At 33.4% G+C, this 21,256-nt stretch overlaps 1 protein-coding gene across 2 annotated transcripts in view; it reads right to left on the reverse strand.

Annotated features, from left to right (window-relative positions):
- The window catches only part of PAN3 (poly(A) specific ribonuclease subunit PAN3), a 148,216-nt gene that overhangs the window by 49,835 nt on the left and 77,125 nt on the right, over nucleotides 1-21,256 (reverse strand). For both annotated transcript variants that reach the window (XM_037800464.1, XM_037800463.1), the window contains exon 6: nucleotides 18,368-18,515. In XM_037800464.1, coding sequence (XP_037656392.1) covers nucleotides 18,368-18,515 — 148 coding nt within the window. The remainder of the gene's footprint in view (nucleotides 1-18,367; nucleotides 18,516-21,256) is intronic.

Consider the following 21,256-nt stretch of genomic DNA (forward strand, 5'->3'; position numbering starts at 1 on the left):
GCATATGTATGAATTTTTTATTAGGGAGGTTGTGAATCGCAATAATTTTTATTGAAATTTACATATATTCAGATAAAATTGAACAAATGAGTGCATAGTTTATCTGTGTAAATCATGATTTATATTTTACCATGATTTTTAAATATGGAAAAATGAAGACTGTGTTCAACAAAACACAATGCAGCTTTGTTATTCCCACCAAATAATTTTATTAGTAAATTAATAAATCTGACCCTGTAAACACCAGGTTTGTCTGTTTTATATAATTTTAGATTTGGGGATTCAATATAGGCTTTTACATCACAAAAATTCTGCTGCTTTGAAAAGAAACTCCTGCAAACCACTGTTCTAAGCTCTAATTAAGTTTTGGTTTCACAGGTTCCTTAGGGGGCAGAAATGGTAATTAAGGCTGATGTTTCTGAAGCCTGCTGAGCTGCAAGTTCCTGCTATACAGGTGAACTCTACTCCATTTTTCCAGTCTTATCGCCTACTAATCTTGTCTCCCCACATTCCCACAAATCTGAAAATACAATGCACCAAACTCTGGAATACTAATGGCAAATAAAGCTGGCAAAGATTTTAGGAGAGAGGTACCAGGTACTTTAAACGAATGAAAAATTTCTCTATCTCTGAGCCATTTTTCACTAATTTTTCTATGGTCTTACTCATTTTTACCAGCCTGGTCAAAAATCTAGTAATTTTAATTTAAAACAAAATAAAACTCTTCTGATAATTCTGAGACTGTGGCTCTCCAAAATGTCCTTTAGAGTACTTCACAAATGGCAAACTTCAAAAACATTTGTTTAAAGATAAATCAAAAAGAAACTCCACATAATGGTCCGTCCATGGTATTTGGATGGTATGGTGAATTATATGGCATGTTACTACATCTCAATAAAATTGCATTAAAAAGGACACTATCAAGAAAGTATAAAGACAGAATACAGAACAGGAGGAAATATTTGCAAATCATGTATCTATTAAGGGTCTAGTACCTAGAATATATAAAGAACACTTTCATCCCAACCGCATAAAGATAAACATAAAATCAATGTTTATGCATAAACTGCATAGACAAACATCCCCATTAAAAAACCGGTCAAAGGACCAGATTAGACATTATTCCAAAAAAAAGATGTAAATGATCAACAAGCACATGCAAAGATGTTTAATTTCATTAGTCTTCTGAGACATGAAAATAAAAATCACAAGATATTTTTACCAAATAAAATCTTAAAATAAACATAAAACTGTACATCACAAAGAGCAAACCCCAGTGAAATCTATGTACTATAGTTAGTGTAATTATAACATTTTTTCATCATTTATAACAAAGATACCACACTAATGTACAATATTAATAATAGGGAAAGCTGTGTGCGGGAGGGATATATGGGAACTCTATGCTCGCTGCATGATTTTTCTGTAAATCTAAAATTTCTCTAATTAAAAAATAGGTGGGGGAAAAAAAGTCCAAGGTAGAGCTCTAGTAAACATGGTTTGCACCTTAAGTTTTATATTCCCTTCAGATAAAGAGAACTATCCACATGAGCTACTCAAACTGCTATTCAAAATCATGACCACTTAGAGGCCTGATAGTTAGCCAATACGCACAGGTACCAAGATACACTCATTTTAAAACAAAACAGTACCAGTTGGTAAAGAGCCCTGCCCTACTCTAGTCCTCCACAGACCTCACTGGAATTCCCCAGAGCCAGCTATTCCAATCCTGACTTAGGATTTTCTTCACACCTGTTTGTTCACTCTTTTCCTGACTCAGATTGAATTACCTTCTGAAAGTTCAGAAACTTGGGAAATGGAAACATTTCTATACTCTATATTGGCTAAACTGGTTAAAACAAATGGGGGGAAAAAGCAACAAATTTCTTTGATTCTCAATTGTGTTTGAAACATTAAAAACAAAAAAATACACACACACAAAAAACCCCAATCGATCCTTTAAGAACCATCTCAAATATTTCTTTTCCCATGAAACTTTTTTCCTGGTTACCTTCATTCAAGTCAGATAAAAGCTCAACTTCCTTCAAAATTTTTCTGGCATTTTAAACCTACTTTCTGTAGAAGCAAAGGGAACCTCCTATTGATTTTTTTAAAATACAGAAAAAGGCCAATGTTTCAAATCTGAAGTTTCCAATTTAGTAGGTCTGAGATAAGGCGTGGAGAATATTTTCGAAGCACCCAAGGTGATTTCGATCTGTACCTACATATGAAAGCTTTCTGGGAGCATCACAGGAAGACTGAGCATGTGACTTAACCAACAAAAATAGACCAAAAAGATCTCAAGAAATCAAAAGATCTCAAGAATCTAGAGGGTCTTTCAGGCAGAGTAGGGCCAAAGTAAAGGCACAAGACAGAAACAGGCTGACCGTGTTCAAAGACACATTCTCAAGGAATAGGATATGTACTTTATAACACAACGTAGAGTTAAGGGCTTTTTAGAAGAAAAGAAAATTGGCAGTGTTTTGATAGTAATCTTTGATTATTTTAATTCAAAAAATATTTCCTGGGCATCTGGACATATTTCTGCTCATTTTACAGAGGGGTAAAGAAGAGGCCCCCTCCCAATTTAAGCAAACTAAATTAAAACTTCTCATTGTTATAAGTTCAAAAAAGGAAATGAACAGCATAACATGATGGGGAAAAGTGGTGGGAAGTTTCTGTTAGATTAGTCAAAGGCCATTCATTGTAAGTGACATTTTAGCTGAGACCTAAAAGAAAAGAAAGAACCAGCCATGGAAGAATGGGTGGAACAATATGGCAAAGAACGGGAGTCAGAAAGGAGCTTCACACATCCAAGAATGACCAGTATGGTTGGAACCAAGTACACAAAGGAAGGAAAGACAGGGTGAAAGTAGGGTGGTATACTAGAAAGATTATGAAGATGCCAGTAAGGGATTTTATTTTAGTGACCACTGGACAGCCATGATCTGATTTATATTTAAGGTCATGTTTGTTATTATGTGGAAAACAAACTGCAGGGGCAAACCAATTAGGCTGTTTGAATAGTTCAGGCATGAAGAAATGATGGGTTGGTCTTCGGTGATGGCAGTGGAAATGGAGAGAAGTAGACACATTAGACATGTAATATGAAGGTCGAATTGGCAGGATTATCAATAGACTAAATACGCAAAAAAAAAAAGAGGCTTAAATTTCTTACTCAAACATCTTCTAAGAGGGTGTTGGTCAGTTTCCTCAACAAACAAACTGAGGTACCAAGGGAAGTTTCGGCACACTCCTCTAAGGTAATTAAGAGGGTTTCATATATCTTAGATGGTTTAAGGGGGCAGTGAGGCTGGCAAAATGAATTAATCAGTTTAGCATCTTTACTACCTATAATTTTTTTTTTAATTTAGAAATTATACAGTCACATGCATACAAACAATAACTTCATAATAACCAAAAAATTTTAAGACAATATATTATTTGCTTTTTTTTCCTTTTTGTAATGCAATCTTCTTGAGATATATTGACAAACATTTGCTTTTAATTATAAACATACGGAACTGAAAGTTTCTTAGGGGAGAAAGCCCTGCTCCACCTCACTGCAGCCAAGACTAGTGCTACTCTGCATTGTCCCAAACTTCCTAAAGCATTGCCTCCTAGCCATGACTGAACGCCAGAGTTACCTGAAAAGCTGTAAAAATAGACAAGTGAAGAACTGGAAGGAAAGAGAAAGGGAAAATCTGGGCAAGAATCTGGATTGGTATGGTTACGACGTGTCCTGGTCAGGAATGTACATTTTAAGAGCACCTTGCGGGATGTCAATGTGTATCTTTGGTTAATCTTTAAAATATTAACACTGGCAATGTAGTTATTTTAGGTTATTTGTTTTTTCTTATTCATTTTGGTTTTGTTTGAAATAGTTTTTTTTATTTTGCTTTTTTTTAATTTTTTGATAAAGTTTAAAAAAACAATGAATGAGTGAAAAAAAGTAAATGAACAATGGGGAGAGGAGGGGAATGGAATGTTTTGGATGTTCTTTTTTATTCTAATTTTTATTTTATTTTTGGGGGTAATGAAAATGTTCAAAGATTGATTATGACGATCAATGCACAACTATAAACAACTCCACACTTTGAAGGATTGTATGTTATGTGAATAATTCTCAATAAAATTGCATTTAAAAAAAGCTCAGACAAAAAAAAAAAAAGATTAACACTGGTCTGAGCTCATTTTAATAACATTTTAATTATTAGTTGTTTTCCCAGTACTAACTATTCATAAGATAATAGTACTATGTGATAAGTCCATTATATTCAGAAATATTTCATGGACATATCCTACGTTAGGAATTAGAGTTTAATAAATTCTGATATATATTTTTACAGGAAGGATTCTAGTTTCTAAGTTCACTTTTCTGATCTCAAGCATATTAAACTTAAAAAGCAAAATCAAAGTCTTCAACTACTGCCTCAAGCTCAGTTCCATTCTATTGTCCAGAGAAAAGAGATTTAGACTTGTCTGCCCAGCAGATATTTTGGCAGGCATGGTACCTTACTACACACCATGGTAGAAATGTAACCTAAGCTTTGGGATACGATATAGTCAAAGAACAAAAAGATAAATTATCATTTTACAATCAGGCTTTCTACTTTACTGGGTATTACAGAATTTCTTCAAACAGCTTACTGATTTGTCAAGACTAACTTAAAAATCTTTATATTATCCACCCTCATTGTAATAGCCTGCTTTGAGAAACAGGGATGCTGCCTGTAGATTAGGGGATGCACACTGCAAAATTCTTTTGCAGGTGATCTTGACTCCTTTGGCTCTAGGAGTTATTTTATAAATTTAAATAGAAAGTCAGAAAACTAAAGCGCCCATTTAAATTCCCAACTGAGTAACCTGTTTCGAAGGGCACTGTATCTTAAATACCTTACAAAGCAGCTGTAAGGGAATGTTTTAAGGCTAAGATTGGCTTTTAATCCGTGTCTCTCAATTTTATCACAACAAACTTGGTTGTTGTTGCTGTTCATTTCTGCATCCTAGTTGTGTGAAGTAATCATTCTTTCAGGGTGCACATGATGTCTTAGCTTTATAGATTTTTAAAGATGAGGCTCTGAAAAGTCTCCACTGGTTTTTGTTAAAAGGCCATCTGCTTCAATAAATGACAACTATTGTCAAAAATCCACACAGCACAAGCAGGACAATTTAATAGAAGACTGATGTATGACTGCTACATAACAGTCAGCAAAAGGGATAATCTCCGCCTGTGAAATTTCAGAGATACGCTTTTCCTTATATTGTGCAGAATGAGTGTATCGCAGCACTTATTTTGGGGAGGAAATACAGAGAAAGTGATCTTGGTATGTAGAAAAAAAAAAAAAAGAAACAATTTTTCTTCTTCCACTTCACTATTAGGACTACTTGGGTCAAGAAGTTGCTGTGACATATACACAGATCTCTTCATGCAAGGCCAATTGAGATAGTTCTCAAAGACGTTAAAGATAGGGATTATGTATAAGTACAATTTTCAACTCCTCCTCTCCTATATGATCTTAATATCCTTTCTACTTTTGAAATAATTCATCTGTTTTGCTTTATGACCAGCTGTAACTCCAATTGGCTTAATAATAATAGCAGTTTAGGGTAGAACTGAAATTTCATAAAATAAATTTATTGTTCTAAATGCTAATTATGCTTAAACTGCTTAATTTTAAAAACTATGTCCTAAGCAAGTTTCACAAGTTCCACTTTTAGAAGATATTCCTTAAAAAAGGCATAAAATGACATAGATGGAAAAGTATAAAATATTTCTAACAGAATTATTCAGTATTATTCAACAAATTTCATGTTTCTTATTGTACCACAAGGATACTGTCATTTTTGGATAAAGTGTTAAATATTTTAATATACTTAAAAATAACTAGTGATAACACCCTTAGTGTTTTGGATTATAGATTATAGTTTATTTTAATAAATTTGATAATAGGCCAAAAAAATAACAGAACTTTGTCATACTATACATTAGACTTAAAAGTTGAAAGTACTAAAGAGACAAGACAGAAAGATTACATAATTGTGTTTAAAATACACCATTTTCTTAATGTTCTCCACTGGTTTTAGTTTAAATATAGTATTAGTTTATGATAAAGCTACATCTAAGCATCTGCTTACACATTTCTCAAAGCAGTTCCCCCAGGATATATTATTACTTCCTATTAATACAGGTGCATACAAAATTCTCCCCAGAAGTTAAGAATGAGAAGCAAAACCCCTCAATACAATTTAAAATTCTGGAATTTTTTCAACATGTAAAAAATGGGATGTGTTAATATTTATTTTGCCAAGCCATTCTATTTAATGCAACAAAACAAAATTCCTATTGAAATAAACTATTTTTCATTAGAGAGAATTTTAAATTGCAAACATAATCTTTTTATACAAATAAAGATGGAAAACTCAACAGCTTTCAAATCAGGGAGATCAGATAGACTAGAAATATATTTTTTCTCTGTGAAACTACGGAAACCTACTTTATCTCTACATTGATTTTATGACCTCTTGAGGTAGCTCAATTTCTGCCTCAAGAAATAGATAAAATATTAAAACATAAATTTAATTTGCAACAATAAAACATGCACATAAATTACATAATATACTTTTCTTCCCAGAGGAAAAAAAAAAGTCCAAGAAAAAGTCTGTCATAATTTCCAAAAATTAGGAAACAGTGCACTTGAGGAAACCACAAAAACTCCTGCTCCTCTAAAAATAAGAATCAAAATGCATAACCAATTTTAAAATGACACTATGTGAAGTAATTAGTAAAACAGAATACAAGCATTTAGAACATGAGAAATAATGGAGCTGTATATCAAACAAGAAAACAAAATTCTAATTACTTTATAGTGTTTTTTATTCAAATCATTTTAAGATTTGCTTTTACCAATAATAATTTAGGAAAAGGCATATAAAGTCATGTAATATATATATTTCCCTTTGTTTTAAAGAATTCCAAAAACCAACCACTCAAAGTGACTATCAATGATTCTTCCAATTATACCAATAAATTTGGCTTTATTTGAGAGTTACTGATTTAAAGTTCTCATTTTCTAGTTTAGTAATATGCATGTGGCAAATCTAATCTATGCAAGGAAATAAAAAAGTTAAGAAAATAGTTTTCTAATTCGTAAATTCAGGTGAAGGTTTTAGAATGGGCATAATCTAAAAACTCATTCTATAAAAATAAGGGGCAATAGGTATAGTTACAGACCATGATTTTCACTGCTGATCTTATTATAAGTATAAGCTGTTTTCCTATTAACACATTATAGCTATTAGTCAACATGATAAAAGGGAGAGAACAGCAGTATTAAAAAAATTTTTTTTGATAATGGTTATTTATCCCAGAACTCGTTAAGAGGACTCTTACCTAAATATACTTATTCTGATTTTTAATACCTGTATATCCAAATTTATGGACATCATTGATTTTTATGCCTATGGAAATTAAATTCTTCATGAAGCCTGCATGTCATAGAATTTTTTAAAAACTGAAGCTAGTAGAATTTCATCTTCTATATGCAAATATGTCCCATCTGGAGGATAACAAGGTCAAATCAGCAACTACAACTGAAATGATGTTTTTTGTAACATGGGATAGAACAATTTTCTATTCTTTAAGACTCAAAAATCTATATTCATGGTAAACTAAACCTTCAATTCAAAGGCCTCCTGATTCTTGCAGTATACACTTATTCTGCCATCCTTCAATTCCTATCTTAAATCTTCTCAAATACTAATGGGCACTTACTGGGAATTTCTACTACCATCACCCTCTTATTCTATAGATTTAATGAGCAGAAGGTACTCAAATCTTGTTTTTAAAACATCCATCAAAAAAAAAAAAAAAACTGGACTAAAATTCACATGAGTGAGACCATGAAGATATCACAATTAAGTATTCCTTTTCATTCTTTTGAGATGTAAAAAGAATCAGATTTTCACTTCTAAATGTAATACACAGGAAAAACATGAAATGTTTCTCTAACTACTGAATTATAGTAACATTTCAATTATAATCCTGTGAAAGTACAAATATTTTCTCCCTTCATTACATTACACAATAAAAATCACAAGTTTTAACACACTCCCATAAGGCTTTATTTACTTTTTTAAAAATATAAATAACCTTTAACAGAAGCCATGTTAAGCCTGGTCAAAATACATGCAGCTTGCTTCCATTTCTGGTTTTCCCCTCAATAGCTAGAGAATTTCAGCAAATGATTTATACAATCAAGATCATTTTGGCTAGATCTCTATGATAAAAGATATTTGGACTACCTGGATATCAGAAATACAGTAAGTATTAATAAAATATCAAGTATCCTAAAGCTTCCTTAAAAATTTATTTAATATCATTGACCAAACTTAAGTGAATACTGTCAGTTCATATTACAGATACAACCTACCTACTCTGCAATAAGATTAGAAGGAGACAGAACCTGCACAACTATTTTGCTTTTCATGTCTACACATAGTGAGCTTCCCTTTGGCCTAACTTCATTCAGCCTTGCCTCTATTAACTGTCTCAACTCCACTGAAGCTGTTGTTAATTAATTCAACAAATATTTGGAATGTTAACTGTGTGTAAGATACAGTGCATAAATGCCTTAAGTCCCTAACCATATAAATAACTTTTTAAAGAACTTTACCCTCTGGCCTCTCTGGCAGGTAGCCTATACCTCAGTCACTGATTTGAAAAAAAAAAACACAACAGTGACCTATCTATCTGCCCCCATATTTGCCAAATCAATGACCTGAAACAATAGGATCCACCCTAATCTCTTCCAAGGGGGCAATCTTTTAAATCATAAAACTTAAAACTTATTTACACAAAGATCAAAACAAAATGGAGGGAAGAGAGGAGATAACTGCTACCAAACGTAACTCTTTTTGGGTCAAAAGAACCATGTTTTCTTTTTTTTCTTTTCATTATTTCTGATTAATAAATGTCCTTCATTCACAGTGATAAACTATGTTGTTTATAAAGAAGAAACTTCAAGACAAATGTGTCTGATTATAAAAATTACTTATAGAAATTCAGAAAAAAAATGTAAGATTAAATTAACAATGTAATTTTAATTTTGGATATTTTCCCAATGAATAAAAGCTAGTACCAAATTAAAACATAAAATTTAGTTTAGCTTCAAGAAAACATTGTGACTGAATCAATAAGCTTTTCTCTCATTTCTCTAAAAACAATTTACTTGATCCTTACATAACAGTTTTAAAATACACACTAAAACATGACATGTAAATAAAAAATATTTAATTACTAGTTCTAGAGCCATGGGGTTTAAACAGCTAGAGGGCTTATGTTATTCACTTTTCATGTGTTCTGAAAAAATCATCAGATGTAGTACAATTAATTTACACTATTTTTGTCCCATTAACATTACCGAGGCAGAAGAAATCCCTGTTACCCAATTTTATTCAATTGTGTACATGTGATCCTGACTGAGCTTCAGAAACCCCTATAACTATGAATTTTACAACTACTTATTTGATAACTTCAGTTTTCTAGGATCCCCAGGCATGAAAAAGGAAAGAGGCAAAACTAGCCTCAGGCAGTTAAAGGATAATTTAAAGCCCATGTACCTTATTCACAGGCACAATACAAGTCCTTTACTCAAAACATTTTTCCTACTTAAAAAAAAAAAAAAAGGTATCTGTGTTCTCAGCCCTCAGCAGAAAAGAAGGAAGAGGAGGAGAAAGAGAAGGCCAATGAAGCACTAATTAAAGCAGTCATTCTCAAAGCAGACCCCAGGAAAAGCAAGGGTGTCAGCACCAACCGGACTGGGCTAGAAGAGTAGACCCATTGACACATTCTGGGGAGGGACCCGGCAGTGCTGGGTTTTAACTAGCACTTCAGGTGATCCTGAGGAACTCTCAAATTTGAGAACCACTACCAAATGTAGGAACACTAACAGAACAACAGAGCAACCAAGGAAAAGCCAGGAAGAATGCACAAAAACAGTTCAAATAAACTTGCTGGAAAATGGTCATTCAAGGCACTACTTTCAGGCACTTTAACAGATTCAGAGATTAAGACAAAGGCGTGAACTTCAAGGAGTTACATTCCAATATACAGCTATACTGTGGGACAGGAGGACAACGGAAAAGTTCAAGTATACAACGTTGAAGCAAGCTCTGATACTACAAGGTATTATATCCTTGTTCAAAACAATCACTGAAGCACATACAGTTGAGCATAGGTCATACAAAAAAAAAGGCTATATTTGAAGCACAGAATAACACAAATTGTGTAAATCTTTCTATGAAAAAACGGTGACAATATAAAGTTTTTGACATTTAAAGCTTCTGCTATCCAAAAAAAAATCAAGTATGCTAGAAAGCTTTATTTCCTGCTCGATAGATCAGTTAATGCAGCGCTTTGGTATCTTTTTTGCCCCCCAGTATACACACACACACACACACACTCAGACATGAAGTAATCCCAATCATGTGTTAGAATTTTACATCCAAAGGGAACTGGGAAATGTACCCTACTATTCCAAAAAATGCAAGTCTGGATTTTGGAGGACAGTCATCACTGGAGAAACTTCCAGGCAACTTCCACGTTTGGCTCATACCAACCTCCCACTCATTCTCCTCCACACTTTCCCTCTTGCAGTTGATTGAGGGGATGCCCCAGAAGCCACTCAACCCTGGTCCCTAAATGACCATGTGGAGGAGAGCATCCCAAACAACCAGAACACGTGCCCTGAACAGTTACAAAAGCAAGAAATAAATTTCTGTTGTGTGAAGCCATCACATTTTGAATCTGTCTGATTCAGGAGTTTAGTCTACCACACTTCAAACATGTCAAAATAAGATTAAGGTCCACAGTAACTTTGGCTTGGAGAGCAATTTGATGACCAAAACTACTGCAACACCCTATTGCTCTGTACAATTTTCTCCAAGGTACAAAACCCCCCCAAAGTGACCATACTTCACTATTTGTAGGAATACCACTCTAAAATCTGGGTAACACATCTAAAATCCAGGTAAATTATAAAAGAAATCCTAAGAAAACATCATGTCAGACATATCAAATGCAAGAAATTCATGACTGAAGACGAGAACTAAACATTATCACCATGCAGTCCACATCTGGGATTCTGCTAACATTCGTGTCTGGATTTCACATGCCTGATTGTGTTGGAGAGGCTGAAAAGGGTTCATCTGGACTCCCTCTCCTTTTACCAAGACCCTTCCCACATACCCTACTCTAGAGTTACTGCCCATCTGAAAGACTAAAACAGCAAGAAAAGATGACTTTTTACATGAAAATGACTGGTCACACTGAGATGGATCAAGGGCAAGTTAAAAAAAAAAAAAAAAAAAATAGAAGGGGCTGCCGCCATTCAATTATTCCCACAGAATTAGAGGATCGCTCCTAACTAGGCATGTAATATATAGCACAGTAATTTTATTCACACAAATATTCTCTCACCCACTGAGTACCTGCAATGTATGAGGCACCACTAAGCCAAGATGTGAAGACATGATCCTTGAGGCTCTCAAACTACTTGACTGAAAAAAAGGGGAAAAAAAGACTGCCTTCAAACTCTCCACATCCAGCTAAAGAAACAGAACTGTTCTCATATATTTATTAATACGCTCTCTCTGCCTCTAAGTTCATTCAAAACCACACTCTGATGATTCACCCCTGTCACTGAAGCAAAACTCCCATGATCTCCACCTAGGAAACCAAGGTAGACATGGAGGGATTTTCCCTTTAAATGGATTATGTCAAGGAAGTCCATGTGTTTTCTTTTACCCTTTTGCTACCTCTCATCACTGACTTCATTTCTTTCACTCTTTTCTGTCTATCTCCTAAAGACCCACATGTCACAAAACAGAATTTTAGATGAGAGACATTTAAAATCATCTAACATCTTATTATAGAAATAAAGATGCTAAAACACAGGAACCAAGTGATGTGCTGACATCTCACAGCTACTTTAATGGAAGAACTGGTCCATGTTCTAAAGGCACTTGAGTCATAAGCCAATGAAGCAGCCCAAGAGCAGCAAGAGAGTTTGCAGCAATTGGAGATCAATTCATCTGCAACCTCTAGGAGAAGGAAGCCCCTACCCACTCCCACCCAGCCCCTATCCCCTAGGTAAGGGACAAGATAGCCAATACAATGAGATTGAAACAGGAAATCCACAATAGGAACTCTCACATCTAACAGGGCACATTTACCAGGGATCCCCAACCAGTGGAAGAGTGTCTACCAGTAGCTATTTAAGCCTTACCTGACAGGTCTCCAAGCCAGCTGCAGCAGCCACATCCCCCTCTGCGCCATAAACGTCTCGCCTCAGTTTCCTGAAATTCCCAACTGGGAAGGGAATATAGCCAGCAGGCACTCCCAACCCAGTTATAGTTCTACAGTTCTACAGTCAGTAACCTTCCCAATCAGTATCATATACATATCACGCAGAGCAGCCCCCTTCTAGGATGAGCTCGACATTACAGGGCAATGAAAATATCCTCTTCACAAACATCTTGGGGACCCCTGATCTTAACCATATAATTTCTAGTTAATTTTTTTTTTTTATGTAGAAAGCAATCTCCAAACTAGAGAACCTGGAAAGGTTTGAGTGATTCTGGAATATACCTGAAAAACAAAGTAGTTACAAAAAAATGGAAACATGCAGTTTAAAAATAATACTTACAAATACTTAAACTGGTTAGAATATTTTAGCATCTCATAACACACATTAGCTCTAGTTCTGATGCAGTTAAACTTTTTCAAAAGGCACGTTTCTGTTCCTCATTTGACTATTCACCTACATACTCTGAACATCTGTACTTTTAGAAGTTCTTCAGTAATGTTTATTGAATCATTAAAATTCACTGTACTTAAGAGATCTCATCAATTAAAGCTTTTTTTTCAAGACAAAAAATGAAGCTCAGCTAAAAAATAAACATTTATTAAGTAACTTCTATACACCTACATTTGTGTTAGATGAGAAATCACATCATCCCTTCTTTTTAACGAATCTGTAACATGCTTTGGAAATCTAGACTGATATCTAAAACAATGAGAAGAAAACAACGCTAAACTACCTGGATTGACGGTAATTGCAAATATAATTCAAAGAAATCAGTTCAGACTGAAATACCAAAATAATTTCCTAGTAAAATTACTTGACTGCCCCAAAGAATCCACATAACTGTAAAATTCTGAAAACTAATTACAAGGAAACTATGTGTTCCCTTAAAACATGGTAATGTTTAAGAACTACATAAACATTTTTATAATTTTTATTTTCAAAAATTATGCCACTTAATAAAAAAAAACCTAATCTAAAATGATAGTTTATGGAGTTTTTGTGCCTTGAGTGGTTTTAATGAAGAGACTGGGACACAGTGAAATTTTAAATATGAGCTTAGATATTGACCCCAGCTACACCCTATTGGTAGTTTCCTATTTTGTCAATGGTATACTCCTTAGCTGGATATCAGAATAGTAACACAGTATGAGAGACCTATCTGAAAGATTAATTCTACCCGTTCCAGTGCTCCTGTCCTCACAACTTACAAGAGTTCACAATTTTTGTCCAATGCAATTTGTTACTTCTGACAACATTTTCCCCAGTTTGCTCTGTTCCCTTTTTCAGTCTTACAAACAGGTCGGTTACATGGCCACACACATACATACAATTAGTCTAAAAAAGAAAATAACGGAAAGGGCTGTCATGTAGAAAAGATCTTGATTTATTTCACTCAACACAAAGGGAAAGAACTAGGAGCAGAGGTGGAAGATAGACAAAACACAGTTTAATTCAACTAAGAGGTAATTTTCTTTTTTATTCAGACTGTTTAAATGTAGACTGGGCTGTCTTGGTTAGCTACTGCATTCTTCATTACTATAAGTGACTAAGCAGAGGCTAGATGACAGTATGTCAGGAATTATCACCTTTTCACTGGCCAAAAAGCTGGACTACATAAACTCTAGAGGTGCCACTTAGATCCTAATGGGTAGTATCGGATTACTGCTTAACTCAACCTCTATGCAATTTAGATGAATTAAGCCTCCATTTCCTCTTCTACACTATGAAGATACCTACAGCCAATGAATCATAGATTCTTATTATTTTGTTTACCAAAGGGAAAGGGATCTTCTTTCACAAACCCTTCAACATTTCAAGAATAAATGGCTCTATTTTCAAATAGTTTACAATATTTACAAAAAACTAATATTTTTGAATGAGAATGCTGAATAAATATTAATTTCTTCTTTTCCTCCTCCTCCTCCTCTACCCCTTGCCCAAGCCAAAAAGTAAATTAACGAGTATTAGCCAATTTTACCCATTAATTTGCCACCACCAACTTCAGGAATATGTGAGAAATGACTTACATATTTCAAAAAATTGGATCTAAAAACAAATATTTTGTTTAGATTTATTTTTCAAAAAACTTATAAAAAATTGGTGATAAATACAGTAATTTAATAATGCTCAGTTTGGCACCATAATCAGATGTTCCTCCCCAGATTAAACATCTGATACTTGCCATAATTTACAAGACGATGGACCAGAAAATCTGTGCCATTCTCATCTTGAAAGAATGACTATTCAGAAATGCTGAGTCGCTTAGAGCTCTTTCTCATCTATAAATCAGCATTTTCAAATTTAAGAACTTCCCCTCTGCCCCTTCCCACACACAATTAAGCCGAACAAGAGATGCTCAATTCTTGAGCCATGATTGTGCATTAAACCACGAGATGATATTATCATGACACTACCCAGACACATACGCTTCTGCTGCTATCTCTTAATATCACTTTCAAACGTACTGTGAATTTGTTAATACTAAAGTAATTACATTTAAAGTGCCTAAGACTTAGTTTACTGAGTCCACTATTAAATCAAAATACTCTTGGGAAAAATTCTAATGAAAAAGAACATTTGGCAACTGGTTCTCAGGATAAAACTACTTTTCATGGCACAAAAAATTAAAGCATAAACTATCATTTCATATACTCAGTGTAGTCGCATTTGCATTTCTAAATATCTATTCTTAAATGTTTGCCTAAAGCCAAGAGCAATTAGAAAAATATACCTTAAGCTATGCATTAATTTAAAATATTCTCACTATGACGCACTTAGAAATTAATTTTGCTAAGAGTGTGTAAAACTAGCGGTTCTTCACTTTTGGAGGGTTGTAGACCTCTGAGAGAATAATACAAGCTCTGACGGGAGAAAAAGGTTTTACAAATTTTTAAAATGCATATAATTTTAGGGGTTTTCAAAGACAATGGAGCCCAAATACCATACCCAAAATGTTCTGTCTGGTAACTACCTTAATAGAACTTTGCTTAGGAATTTAGCTATTGTTCTTAGGTTAAATGTGCATAAAACAACTAAACCCTGTATTTCCTTGATGGCTTAAATTAAAATGGCTGTGTATACAATTCAATGAAAACTTAACGTGCTGCATATTTTTAACAATTTTAAATGGTTTTTATCTCTAATTAGCTATGAATAAGTTCAAATAACTTCTGTATAATTTTCACTTCTTATACTGAAACTTATAAAAACCTCATTTGTATTTTTTTAAATGATCAAAACAAATTCTAAAAAAAAGGAACTTTATTTACTCAGAGCGAACTTTGTGCCCAGCATTATTTTGTTCTTTACAATATGAGGAAATCCAAAATCTTAGTATCTACTCAGCTTTGCTCAAATATTTTTACATTTTTTGATCAAAAATATATTTAGGAACGTATTTTTCAATATATAATGAAAATGACATTACCCTAGTTTACATATTTATGGTTTCATAGTTTTTTAGAAAAACAGTAATTTGACATATTTTCAGGGGAAATAGTTTCTGGAATAGAAATTAAGAAAAAAGAGAAAATGAAATTTTATAACTGGAAACCATTAACAAGTTACATCTATATTAGACAAGAAGAAATAAAGATAAATTAAATCACTAAGGCAGGTAAATAAATGCTACAACCTTACTTATTCCATAACCTTGAACTTGTAACCTTCAAGAGCCTTCCCCAGGCCTTGAAGAAAAAACATTTGTGGGTAGGGAGTGATGGAAGATGTTGAAGGGGTAAATGTATGTCTGAAAGTAAGGCAGACAATTTTTTTTTCTTTGCTCATCCTCAGAGAGTGTTAAGCCATTAACTAAAAGGAGAAAATATGGAGAAATAATAAAATTTAAACCATTCCTTATTCTAATATTTTTGGAAAATATTTTGGCTTAGTTGATTGTCATCTGAACGGAGAACAACTCTGAAAAAAAGAGTTACAAAGAATTCAGGAACATATTTAATATGATAAATTGATCTATTTCCAGTAGTTCCAGAGAGTAATTATTCTCATTAACAGGAAATAGAATGACCATTTTAATGTTAGGGCTAAAGAATAAATGATTTTCCAACTAATTTAATTTTTAAATTAATTAATTTTACCCTAAATCTACTGAAATACCTACGTACCCTACAAGTTAATACCTATCGGAAGGCTTATAAATACGAAGGCACTAATGAATTTTTTACCTAAATGTTTTCAAGATCTAAAGTTCTCTTAAACATTTTTAACTCCTCCAATATTTATTTTAAAAGGCTTTTTTTTAAAATTGTAAGCCTGAGCTAGTTTGATGAAATATATGAACAAAATATTTAACTCTTGAAACAAGAAAGGAAGTGTCATTAGGCCAAAATAAATTCCTACTTAATTAAGAAAGCCAGAGTTTTCTGATTGGCATAGGGTTCCCATTACTGTGGGTGCTTTACAAAAAGAAATATAAAGGTAAATTACACCAATGCTCAGCAGTCTGGATGATCTCTTGAGAAATTTTAGATGTATAGCTATCATGTAGATTACATGCAGGCAAGCAGTGTGAACACACCTCAAAGGGAGAAAAATCACAGTAGAATCATTACTTACAATTAAAACCTTTAGGCTACTAGGTATATTCAGTTCTGACACTGCTCTCTAAAAAAGGGAAAATGTTCACAAATTTAACTGAATCTGAAAAGAGCCAAAGTAGAGAAAAAGTAAGGGGGGCAAGTGGGTTAAGATCAGAAGGGAAAGGGAGATGAGGGACAGAAGGAAGAGAGACGAGTGGGGAAAAGGAGGCACTGATAAAATCCTTGGCAGCACAAGGTTATTGGAGGCTTCTGCACTCCCCTTGATATATGCTAAACCAGATGCTCTGTTACATATGTTATCGTCTTCTCTCCTTCTTCCCAAAAAGGTCCTTGATGGAGATATTACTATTAAATCTGGTAATTTATCTTACTTATATTACGCCCTTGGAGGCCATACTAGTTCCAGGCTCATCTAGATAGATCCTTGTTTTAGTGTGTGTCTATTTCATTTTGTTTGTTTTGTTGTTGTTGTTTTTCTGGTTTTTTGTTTGTTTGTTTTGTTTTTTGTAACTTCCAAGACCAAGTAATAACTTTCCATTATAGGCTCTGGAGACAATCTGTGTGGGTAGTTCAATCATTTTACATACACGTAAGAGAACAACCTGCTCAGCAATATTCCATATATACTGAATACAATTCTGCACACCTTACTTTTTCAGCAGTGGATGATGTTAATTCTCTTAGAAATCCTTAGTACTTTCATATTGTTGTAGAATGCTAGGTAGGGAATGTAAAATTTGCATGAGTTTTTAAGATAAAAGAGGGGACTTCAAAGAATCTAGGACTCTGAAAGGTCATTTTGTACTATGCCTCAGAAATCCTATAGTGTAAGTGCATTTGCTCAAATTCTTCTGCCATTATGCGTATACTTGGGAGGAAGTGATCGAGAAGTAGTTATTTAATGACCCCTAACCCTTTACACTTCTTTCCTACTATTCTTTAAAATACCTTTCCAAATTTTAAATTACTACTACAGCATTTATAATCAAACATCTGAAAGGCAACACATCTAAAGATGTATTCAGAATGACACTGAACAAGTTGTTTCTTAAAATTATTGTATAAAAGGGAGGACTTCAAAGCACATATACACATAAAGAGCTCCCTCTATTTCAGAAGTTTTTACAAAAGTTTTTGAGGGAAACAGCATTATCATTGACATTAAGAAACAGATAAAAATCAACAATCATACAGAACCATTTTCTCCTTCATTTTTGTGCTTTTGAAATTCCTTATATATAATTTTACTCATATTCAAATTTTGCTTTAAAATTTTCAAGTACATATTTGGTCTATGGTACCAAAAAACATGAAAATAAAATCCAGTGTTTTCAAAATGTGAATCTTTCAAGTATATAGTTTCAGTTCTGATAAATTAAAAGCAAATAGTGTTTACAGATTTAATAATGAGGAGTCACTGGAAATAGTTACTCAACTTACCTGGTGCTAATCCAGCAGTAGCAGGGCTTCCCATGGATGGGTGAGAGAACACTTGAGAGAAGGCAGACATATTTGACTGGGGCACGTTACTCAGCCTGGAGGCTGTTCCTCCTTTAGGAATAAACTCGCTTGCAGTAGGATTTGGTGTCTATTTAAAAATCAAATATAGTAAGTTAACACATTTTAAGCCCCAAGACAACACTTGATCTAGGCATCATTCCACAGTGCAACCTGAGCAAAAATTTTTATTGAAAGGATTTACAAATGTTTCATCTCCATTTTTTGGTGTGGTATTAAATTTCTTAAAGGAAATCTGATAATCAAATTTGAGGATTTTAATAATTTCAGCTGCAGAATTTTGACTTCTGGAAGAGGTAAACTTTGCCTTTATGTAAAACTTGCATCATTACCAAACTATCCCAACACATTTTAGAGAACTGGGAGGTTGCAACTACCTCAAAACTGAGCAACAATTTTCGAAGTTAATATCTTTAAACCACTTCTACTAGATAAAGGTGAAAACCGCCTTTATTCCAAAATTCATCACTTCCTTTTTTTGTAAACAGTGAAGACATTTCCCCTAATACGTTGCCCTGTATTAACAGCGTAAACATAAGAAAAACACCTAAAAACAAGGCAAATGTGGGAGAAATCAAAACGTAAGGAAAACAAAACAGAGGCCTCAATTCCTGAAAAGAGCCATGCACAACTCGCTAGATTAAAAAGATTTTACTCTTAAGATCACATGGAAAAAAATTTTTTGTCCCAGTTGTGCAGTGCCGTAACTTTGTATATATTCAACTGTGATGGTACTTTTGGCTTTAAGAACTACTAGAAGAGCATCATGAGATTATAAATCAAATTAATAAACAGTCTATATTTCATCCAGGTGAAAGAGCTATATGTTCTAAATATTTTTCTAAAATGGGGACCCTTCAAATTCTACATGTTAAAGTATAATAAAGATTCAATGAAAGTTAACATTAATATAATGATTTAAACTCAACTTTCAAAAGGATCAACAAAAGAAATAACTTAAGGAGCTAAATTAGTATGCTCAAATTTCAGCCTATATTTTATGTATACATAAAAATTAGAATTAAAACATAAAACATACCATGATTATCATGATGTGAATAGTCTAATTATTAAAAACATTTTAGAACTGATCACTAGATTTCCATAGAAGGTAGAAAAGAATATAGATTAATAATAAATTAATAACAAATTTATTAATAAATTAATAATTAGTACAATCCATTTGATATGAAAACACTTTAAAGCCAAGTTAAAAGGGTCAAAATATTAGATCAGGAAGGTAACAAGTCAAGAGGTGAATCTAATTTTAAACTCTAAAACAAATTATATTACCAGTTACAAGTCAACTAAAAAAGTACAGAGTAATATAGAAATGTTAAATTTGTGCTTAATTAAAATATGCCAGTTATACAGAATGAATCTTCTTAATGCCATATCTAAGACATAAAACTCTGAAAAAGAATAATCATCCTGAACTAAAATATATTTTCCAATGAGAAAAAAAATCTCCTATCACTTCATATATATTTGTGTGTGTGTGTGTGTATGTATATACCACATTCTAAAGTTTTCAAAAATAGTGGCATATTCTTTAAATAAATGTATAGCCAACTCCATAACTGCCAGAAGAGAAATAAGGGAACAAATAGCTTCTAACAGGATGGAAAATACTTCAGCGCTAAACCAGTGTATACCAGTTAACCCTAAACCTATCTTAGAAGATGAGGGTTGGGGTAAAAACAATAGGATTCCAGGTAAAAGGGTCCAGAATGCCTGAGAGAGACTGAGAGTTAAGGGATGAGGATACACAAGGGAAATTGCATGGGCATATGAACATTTTAATTAACATATTCCTGAAAAACAGATATTACTCTGTTTCCATTTCACTTATATTCCACAGTTACAATGAATAACAGAATACCTCATTTCAAAGCCGAGTTTCTCTAAACCTATTTTACATTAATTTGAAAGCCTATTTTTAAGGAACCCTATACAGCAGAAAAAGGAGGGGGAAGTCCATTCCACTCACCTCACCAAATCACATATATGTCCTCAGAACAAATTATAAAGGGCCTCCAAATTGTTTTATTAAAATAGAAGTTATTAAAATTAATTTAACTATTCAAACTTACACACTAAACTGCAACTTCTGGGGGGGGGGGGCTACCCAATAGTGAATTAAGAAGTGAAAAGAAAGCCCTAAAATCCTCCCTCCTTTTCCTCATTTAAGATCAGTATGTCATTTCCTTTAAATTGGATGTTTTGGGAATCTGTTTTGTTCAGCTGTGAGTATTTGAGAGTAGGGTAGGTGAAGGGATTTAAATGGCAGAAAAAGGAATTATATATAGGATTCAAGTAGGTATCAAGAAACTAAACTCAAGAGCTAGGAGAATAGAGCTACTATCAACAGACAGCATTAATTCATTGTAGGCAGATCATTTATTATATTTAAATAATGAGAAACTAAGGCAATGCAGAATACTTTTGATGATAAAAATCTTCAAAATAATACCTACAATAAATTGGGCGCTTCTCTGTAAGAGAGGAATTCTAAAACTGCTTTATTATCACTGCTTTAAAAAAATAAAGAAGAATCCACGTATCTATGGCCAACTGGTTTTCGACAAGGGTGCCAAGTCCACTCAATGGGGGAAAAATAGTCTCTTCAACAAATGATGCTGGGAAAACTGGATACCCACATGGAAAAGAATGAAATTGGACTTCTACCTCACACAACATACAGAATAACTCAAAATGGGTCAACAACTTAAGGGTAAGTGCTAAAACCATAAAACTCTTAGAAGAAAACAAGGGAAAATCTTCAAGACCTTGTAACTGGCAATGGATTCT

Source organism: Choloepus didactylus, chromosome 12, assembly GCF_015220235.1.
Source record: "Choloepus didactylus isolate mChoDid1 chromosome 12, mChoDid1.pri, whole genome shotgun sequence".
NCBI lineage: Eukaryota > Metazoa > Chordata > Mammalia > Pilosa > Megalonychidae > Choloepus > Choloepus didactylus.